General features: G+C 30.7%; 1 protein-coding gene across 1 annotated transcript; it reads right to left on the minus strand.

Moving 5' to 3' along the window:
- Window positions 1-5,860: 5,860 nt before the first annotated feature.
- On the minus strand, window positions 5,861-8,401 carry LOC108903527 (peptidyl-prolyl cis-trans isomerase sig-7). Its single transcript, XM_018705746.2, has 2 exons — window positions 8,290-8,401; window positions 5,861-8,233 (listed from the first exon to the last, which is right to left on the minus strand). The coding sequence occupies exon 2, from the start codon at window positions 8,215-8,217 to the stop codon at window positions 6,136-6,138; it is 2,082 nt and encodes a 693-aa protein (XP_018561262.1). The 5' UTR covers window positions 8,218-8,233; window positions 8,290-8,401; the 3' UTR covers window positions 5,861-6,135.
- Between the last annotated feature and the right edge of the window lie 1,487 nt (window positions 8,402-9,888).

A 9,888-nucleotide genomic window follows, 5' to 3' on the forward strand; every position in this document is an offset into this window, starting at 1 on the left:
GGGTAATTGTAAACAAGCTTCATAACTTTTGAATTTGGCGGGTAGCAACGACGTACAACGGCATCCGTGACATGTGGATTTATGTTTTGTTATAGTACAGCAATAACGATTTCATTGTGTTGGTTTTCTGCGTGTGGCAGTTATTTTTCGGAGATACGACTCAAAAGTTTGTTAAGCAGAATTTGCTTTTGCTTTTTAAATGTGCATAAATCAGATTTTGATAAAGATAAGGCAATTTATTTATATAGTAGCGTTCATTATTGAATGAACAATGTGAAACCACGTTACTTTTTTAGGTTAGGCTTCACAAATTCATAGTAGATGTGTGTTTACAATTGCCCCGTTAAAAAATTTAAAACGGGGTAATTGTAAAAACATTTAAGGGGTAATTGTAAACGCGTTTCTATATACTCTCAGAAACACAATGGTGCGAGATTATCAGAAGAAACGACCGAACATTGAAAGATACAGCGAATTGGATCTTATTAATGCTGTTAATGATGTACAGAATATCAATAAAATTTACAGGGAGACTTACAATATTCCTATTGCCGTTATATATCAAAGGATTAAACGAAGAAAAAATACCATGAAGCCTATGAGTTTGCAGGACGCCGTCTTGCAATCCCAATAGATGCAGAAACGACCTTGCGAATTGCCCCAATATTTCTATAATTTTTTTTCCTGGGTAATTGTAAACACCCTTTTTTTCGGTAACGGTTAACAATGTTAAGTTGCACGTTTAAGGCATTCTAGAAGGCGTTCCAGAGAATGTCCAATATTAAGGTTATCTTCACAACTGTTAAACTTCAAATTTTAGACTTTATCAAAGTTGATTTTATTAGAATTGTTTACAATTACCCCAACTGACACTACCAGTTTATAACCAGTAATAAGTATATAAATTTGGAATAGTTTAACTTAAAAAAATATATTAGAAATAAAAAAATATATTTTAATTGATGTTATAGACGAGCGGTCCACCCCTAAAAAGATACTTAGAAAATCAAGGTCACCGACCACGAGGAGGGGCCAGGATGAAACCTTTTGTAATCGATGCATTGAGTTATTGCGAACAAAAAACCTAAGTAACATTTTTGTCTCCAAGTGGCAGGTAATTTGTTATTAACAAAAAAATTGGAAAATAAAAATATTGCAAAAAAACGCTCTGCAAATAATTTTATAAAAAAATTGGGCAAAAATAAACACTTTTTGTCTCTTGATATTTTTTCGTGGAACGCTTCCTATTCGAGCTAGGGGCGATTTAAGGTCGAAAAATGGCTAAAAGTTGCCAACTTTAAACATTCATATCTCAACTCCTACCAAAGCTTTCGGAACGTTCAAAAGCGCAAAATGATCTTCGAGACATACTTTAATGTAGTATTTTTTTAAACCCATATAATCGAATAAACGGTATTCATTCATTACTTGTTACAATTTTTACTATTTAGTATTTCTAACACTCATACATATCTTCAAATTCATCAAATATTGTATATCATATAATTATTTATATGATTAATAATATGAATACGTTTGCAGAGCGTTTTTTGCAATATTTTTATTTTGCAACTTTTTTGTTAATAACAAATTACCTGCCACTTGGACACAAAAATGTTACTTAGGTTTTTTGTTCGCAATAACTCAATGCATCGATTACAAAAGGTTTCATCCTGGCCCCTCCTCGTGGACGGTGACATTGATTTTCTAAGCATTTTTTAAGGGGTGGACAGCTCGTCTATTATATGGCTCCGTTAATATTGGGTTTGGAAAAAGTATTATACCCAGTACCATTAATTTTATAAAAAGAAATCACTCCCTCAATTTTTTGTTCGTAATTTCCAGACACCCTGTAGTAAATATAAGAATGTTTAGTTATTAAAATTTCTTTAATAAGTAATTTATTTTGGAAAATTGATGAGCAACTATATCGATGAGCGAGGCACATATTAAAATTATATATCGTTTGTGTGTTTCTGTATGGCACTGCAATATACATATTTCCGGTTACCTACCTACATTTAATATTTTAGATTATTTTATTTTCCTCATTCTAACTCTTTCCTTTGTAATTAATCTTATTTTTGTTAACATTATTATTATTACAATGGCTATATTTTTTTGACTTTTCTGGGATTTTCTTCTTGCACTATAGTCTTCAGTTAACGTGCGTGATATAGCGATGTGTATTTTTTACATGTTTGGTTTTTTCAGTATCCCATTTTTGGCTATACTAGACAAAAATAGTAGGTACCTACAACTAAAGTAACCCTCAAAACTTTTGGCACAAAGGTTTCTTTAATTATTTTTAATATGAAAAAATAATATCAGGATCAGAATTTTAAAACGTGTTTTATGTTGTTCTGAAACTGTTGTGATTGCTAAATTCCTGCTGAAACCAAATAGTCTTCAAAATTTTTCCATCGCAGCATTATCTATGTGATAAAAGATTAGCCTGTACGAGACGAATGTGTGCCTGTATAGCAAAATGCAAAAAAGTTTAGCACGGAATTTTGTGAAGGTCCTTGACAAAACAGGTGGTGTTATTGAATACTTGAAAACTATCTTTTCTAATCTGATTGATGCCAAAATAAGGCATATTTGTAGGTCCTTAAATCAGAAAAGTTTTGAAAGGAAATTTTAAATCATAATTAAATCTCCTTGAATTGGCTGCCTGGGAATCATTTGTTTCTGTGGTGAAAGGATTTTTAAGCAATCATAAAGCCTACCTGCAACTGATAGCAGAACTTCTAAGAAACTATAAAAATTTAGGATCTCTTGTCACTGAAAATTCATTTCCTTCATTCACACTTGGATTTCTTCCTTGAAAATCTTGGTGATGAACATGGGGAACGGTTTGAACAAGAAATCATTATGGAGCAGATACAAATGAAGATGGGATGCAGGAATGATAGGTGACCATTGCTGATTTATTATAGTGCACGACCATACTCTTCATAAGAGAAGGTAGTTAATTGCATTGAAGTTATACTTGGTTTCTGTTTTTTTTTTGTATTGTCTTGCATTGAATGTTGTAATCTAATTAATTAGCTCTTCTTTGGTGTTTAATTTTGACCAGCAAAATTCAGACGTATATAAAAAAATATATTTATAAAAATTAAATGACCTTTAAATACAGTAAAAATATTCCACATTGTAGAACTCTCTGAGAAAAGGTTGAACAGATTACAGGGAACGAATAAAAAATTATAGAAAATACAATTCATACATATTTAAGGTGTTTCATTTAATAAAAATTATTTTTGTTGGTAACAAAACAAACAAGTAAATAATTCAGTTTCCATCAGTTTGTTAAAAACCTATTTTGGATTTATCAGTCTTTCATCCAATAAACTACAAGAAGTTTTACATGATCAATTATTGGCAAACCGTTGAGCTACCAACATTTCGATTAAAAATCTATTCAAATAAAGTAGATATACAAGGGTAACAGATGCTTAAACAATTTCTAGCACATTAGTTATTTGCAATTCATTTTTTATATTAATACACTTTATAGTAGGTACACACATTGTTTATTATTAAGGCATATGTTTATTTAATTCATATCGATGTTCGAAAGTAAATACTGAATAAAAATTAAACCACTAAAAACGTCCTAAGTTGGCTAATAAATTAAACTTGGTTGTATTGTGTTCAATTTTTAGTAAATTTTCAACAATTTTTGTATAAAACATTTGATGAAAAATTGTAAAAATGTAAGACAAGTGTGTTAAAACTTGTCTTACATTTTTAGCAATATTTTCTAGAATTTTTAGGAAGTACGTTTAAGGCATTCTAGAAGGTGTTCCAGAGAATGTCCAATATTAAGGTTCTTCACAACTGTTAAACTTCAAATTTTAGACTTTATCAAAGTTGATTTTATTAGAATCGTTTACAATTACCCCAACTGACCCTACCAGTTTATAACCAGTAATAAGTATATAAATTTCGAATAGTTTAACTTAAAAAAATATATTAAGAAATAAAAAAAATATATTTTAATTGATGTTATAGACGAGCGGTCTACCCCTAAAAAGATGCTTAGAAAATCAAGGTCACCGACCACGAGGAGGGGCCAGGATGAAACCTTTTGAAATCGATGCATTGAGTTATTGCGAACAAAAAACCTAAGTAACATTTTTGTGTCCAAGTGGTAGGTAATTTGTTATTAACAAAAAAGTTGGTAAATAAAAATATTGCAAAAAAAAAACGCTCTGCAAATAATTTTGAAAGATAAATTGGGCAAAAATAAACACTTTTTGTCACATGACATTTTTTCGTAAAACGCTTCCTTTTCGAGCTAGGGGCGATTTAAGGTCGAAAAATGGCTAAAAGTTGCCAACTTTAAAAATTCATATCTCAGCTCCTACCAAAGCTTCAAAAGCGCAAAATGATCCTCGAGACTTATACTTTAATGTAGTATTTTTTTTAAACCCATATAATCGANAATTCCTGCTGAAACCAAATAGTCTTCCAAATTTTTCCATCGCAGCATTATCTATGTGATAAAAGATTAGCCTGTACGAGACGAATGTGTGCCTGTATAGCAAAATGCAAAAAAGTTTAGCACGGAATTTTGTGAAGGTCCTTGACAAAACAGGTGGTGTTATTCAATACCTGAAAACTATCTTTTCTAATCTGATTGATGCCAAAATAAGGCATATTTGTAGGTCCTTAAATCAGAAAAGTTTTGAAAGGACATTTTAAATCATAATTAAATCTCCTTGAATTGGCTGCCTGGGAATCATTTGTTTCTGTGGTGAAAGGATTTTTAAGCAATCATAAAGCCTACCCGCAAATGATAGCAGAACTTCTAAGAAACTATAAAAATTTAGGATCTCTTGTCACTGAAAATTCATTTCCTTCACTCACACTTGAATTTCTTCCTTGAAAATCTTGGTGATGAACATGGGGAACGATTTGAACAAGAAATCATTATGGAGCAGATACAAATGAAGATGGGATGCAGGAATGATGGGTGACCATTGCTGATTTATTATAGTGCACGACCATACTCTTCATAAGAGAAGGTAGTTAATTGCATTGAAGTTATACTTGGTTTCTGTTATTTTTTTTGTATTGTCTTGCATTGAATGTTGTAATCTAATTAATTAGCTCTTCTTTGGTGTTTAATTTTGACCAGCAAAATTCAGACGTATATAAAAAAATATATTTATAAAAATTAAATGACCTTTAAATACAGTAAAAATATTCCACATTGTAGAACTCTCTGAGAAAAGGTTGAACAGATTACAGGGAACGAATAAAAAATTATAGAAAATACAATTCATACATATTTAAGGTGTTTCATTTAATAAAAATTATTTTTGTTGGTAACAAAACAAACAAGTAAATAATTCAGTTTCCATCAGTTTGTTAAAAACCTATTTTGGATTTATCAGTCTTTCATCCAATAAACTACAAGAAGTTTTACATGATCAATTATTGGCAAACCGTTGAGCTACCAACATTTCGATTAAAAATCTATTCAAATAAAGTAGATATACAAGGGTAACAGATGCTTAAACAATTTCCAGCACATTAGTTATTTGCAATTCATTTTTTATATTAATACAATTTATAGTAGGTACACACATTGTTTATTATTAAGGCATATGTTTATTTAATTCATATCGATGTTCGAAAGTAAATACTGAATAAAAATTAAACCACTAAAAACGTCCTAAGTTGGCTAATAAATTAAACTTGGTTGTATTGTGTTCAATTTTTAGTAAATTTTCAACAATTTTTGTATAAAACATTTGATGAAAAATTGTAAAAATGTAAGACAAGTGTGTTAAAACTTGTCTTACATTTTTAGCAATATTTTCTAGAATTTTTAGGAAGTAGGTACATATATATATGTTTTATTCATAGTGAATAGTTTATCTAAATATTTAAAATAATGGTTGTAATGTCTTTACCTCAGAAATATAATTGATTTGTGGGTTAAACAATTTTTTACTTGTAGTATAAACATTCTCTACATTATAATCAACAATTACAAAATAGGGTTTACTGGAGCTGACAATGGAAATGTACAGTAAATATATATATATTAAAAATTTCTTAATGGTAGAAATATTACAAACATATTTACATTTATAGAACTTAAAAGAATAACTACAGATGTCAATCTGAATCACTTTCACATTTCTTTTTTTGTTTTGTTTTCTTTTTATAATTGTCACTGTCACTGGATGAGTCATGATCATGATGTTTACTTTTCTTAACAGACTTCTTTTTCTTTGCTTTTGATTTTTTATAATCACTATCACTTGACTCGGTTTCAATTGGTTTCTTCTTTTTATTACGTCTGTTATCACTATCAGACTCTTCTGATGATGAATATTTAGATTTTTTCTTTTTATTCTTTCTTTTTTTCTTTTCATTTTCTTGGCCAGATTCATATTCCCTTGTATATTTATCTTTTGTACTGGACCTTTCTCTGGAGCTATAATTTTTGCTTTCTGGAGAGTATCTAGACTTACTTTTGTCTAAAGCTTTTATTATGCTTGACTGACTTTTTTCAACATATTTTTCGGTTTTTTCATATTTGTCGCTACTACTGGAGTCAGAGTTACTTGTTGTTTTATCCTTTGAAATATGTTTTTTTTTATGACTGTGTGATCCTCTTTCAGGAGATGTTCGAGATTTGACACTTTTGTCATATTTATCAGACTTATATTGTTTATAACTTTTCGAATGAAGTCTTTTAGGTGATACGGACTTACTTTTATTCTTTGTCCCTGTTTCTGCATCTCGATATTTTTGCCTGGGTGATCTAGACCTTCCCCTACTTTTAGATGAGCTGTAACGTTCCCCAATTTCTTTCTTGTTTCTACTTTTAGGGTCATCTGATTTATCCTTATTTATTTGTGAGTTATATTTATTTTTACTTCTGTCTATTATAGGTGATTTAGAATACCTACGCTTTCTTTCCGGTGACAGTGAAGGAGATTTCTGCTTTCTACTATATCTTGATTTTTTTAAATATTCTTTAACGTAATTGGAATTGTTTCTTTTTGGTGTCAAAGACCTTTCCCTTTCATATCTACGATTGCTTTTGTGAACGATAGGTGAATTGGATCGCTCTGCATTCTTTCTAGGTCTATTTTCATTGTTTTTATAGGATATATCATTTTTTCTATGTTTATAATTACCTTTGCCAATATCACTGTCAATGTTTTCGCTTTTTTTACCTTTTTCATCGTAATGTGTGACTCCCCGCCCTTTTCCTCTCCACTTTACTTTAGAGACACTCTGACTGAAGTCAACATGTATTCTTCGATCATCTATGAGCACATTATCCATTTTAAAATAGGCATTTTCACAAGCCGATTTGTCCTCAAATTCAACAAAAGCATACTGTAAAGAATCACCTGTCTTCTTGTCCCGAATAACTTCACAAGACTTAATTTTTCCAAATCGACTAAATATTATTTCTAAATCATCATCATTAGTAACTGGATTTAGTTTGCAAACAAACAGAACATTTTCAGGAGGTGCCGTTTCTGCATCGGGTAAATCTCCTACCATCTCCAAAATAGTAGCTCGAGCTTTTGCTTCTCTTTCTGCTTGCATTTCGGCTATTTCTTGTGGAGTTTTTCCTTCTAACTCGTCAATTTCCTCGTCTGGTGCTATTCGACCCCCTTTCAACCTCTCAGCACTCGGTGAGGGAGATCTTGATGAAATAACTAACTTTTTTGGATCTGGAAAGGGATCATCTAAGATAACGGTATGAGTAATTCTTACATCTTGATAGGGTCGATCGTCAGTATCACATATAACCTCATTTATAACTTCTAAAATATCAAATCCTTCAACGACTTCACCAAATACACAATGTTTTTCATCAAGATATGTTAAATCATCCCCAAGAGTTAAAAAAAATTGGGAACCTATCATACGGTCCTCATTTCCCACAAATGAAAGTAATCCCATTTTGGTATGTTTTATTCTTGGTTCGTTCTCACCTTCGAAATATCTTTTTTGTGATCCATATAAAACACCATATATTGATTCTCCTCCACTCCTAGAACCCGATGGGTCTCCTGTTTGTGCTATGAAGCTCCTGCTTATTGTGTGGAATAAGTTGTAATTGTAATACTTAATTTTGCATAATTTTAAAAAATTTAAACATGCTCTTGGACGATCATTGGTAAATAAATCCACAGTTATATCCCCCAGAGTTGTTTCAATTACAACCGACATCTTTTAAATTTTGTACCTACAAAATATTTGTAATGTACAATTAAATACAGATTGTATACCTAGTTTTCTTACCACTTATTAGAGTATCACTTCATACAGCAAATGGTTTTATTTAAATAATCTTTAATATTTTTGAACGTTTATATTTCAATAAATCATTTTTAAACATAACCTAGAACAAAAATCGAAAACGCAAAACAAATAGTAATTTGTTTTCTCTTATTCTTATTTCTTACTGACGGTTGGCAACATTGGTTTCAGACCATTGATATAATGTAAGTTTAACACCGCTTAGGTCATTCACTTGCAGAGGGCACTACAGTCGACGCCACATTTTTATTTGTTTTTGTTTTAGTATATACGTATATTCCATTGTAAAATGAAATAACTGATAACCACAGACTTCTAATTATATATATATTATTTTATATTAGAAGTCCCTCATTAGAACAGATATGCTGGTTTTTATTTCTACTCTACATGTTATCTTTCAAAATAACACTTTTTACTTATTATTTTACTGTTTATATATATTATTTATGACCGGCTTCATAATAAACTAATGTTTTATCTTTCGATTTAGAGGAGCTTTGAAATATATGGTCACAACATTACAACAATGTTGTTGGAACAACTTCAATGCTAGGAAATAAAAGGTGATTTCAGACTCTCTAGAAAACTATGATTTCAGATCCCATTATCATTTACTGTCATTACTGTCAAATCCATATGCTACCCTGTTGTGTCACGAGCAATGTATGTTGCTGTCTTTGATCATGGAGACTACACTAGTCTCCCTGGTAGTGTCCTCTAGACGTGGATAGCTTAACCGCTTTGTGTTGTTTGCTCTACTCTCTTGAATATTCCATAGTCAAGGAATAATCACTTTCCAGTAACCTCTGACACTGACCCACTACTATTGGTTTGTAAGATGGTTAAACTATGAAAGAAAAAATAGTTAAATTAAAACATCAGCCATTAAATTTTTATTAAAGGAAATTTAAATTTTTACATAATTGGTATATGTAAAACAACCTTGTTTTATAAAGGTTTTGGGGTGTTTCTAAATATTTCGCAATGCTTCGCCATCTATTAACAGGGATTAGAACTTATTATTTATTTTTGTCGATGCTGATAAAGCAATCCTATAATTTTGAGATCATCTGACGATTGCCGGACAGATCACTTTACATCTGTAAATACCCCTTTCGATTCATAGATTAAATATTTTACTTTTTCAAGGGTAGATGGGAGGCTATTCATTCTAGTTTTATTAGACAAGTCACTGCTACACAGTAAGTGACAAGAGAAATGAAGTGTGCAACTCGATAAATTTAAAATACAAAAATTATTTAAAAAATTAGGTGCACTGCATAGGGAATTTTGGATTTTTCCCTTATTAACTTTGTAAATTCAGACATTCTATTGGTAACTTTCTATAAGTAACGTCGGTAACAGTAATTGTGACCAAACTAAACTAAAAAAGTACAAACAAAATATCACAATGATGATTCACTTGATTTATTCATTTTTGCTTAACTTTGAACCAAAGACGTAGGAAGGGATACAAGTGGTAAAACTGTATAATTACCTGCGCAAAGGCTGCCGTTTTCCGCGACTGGGTGACTTCATTGAGGCAATTATTATTTTAAAACAGACTAAACATGTAAA

This window comes from Anoplophora glabripennis, unplaced genomic scaffold, assembly GCF_000390285.2.
Source record: "Anoplophora glabripennis isolate ALB-LARVAE unplaced genomic scaffold, Agla_2.0 scaffold94, whole genome shotgun sequence".
NCBI classification, from domain to species: Eukaryota; Metazoa; Arthropoda; class Insecta; order Coleoptera; family Cerambycidae; genus Anoplophora; species Anoplophora glabripennis.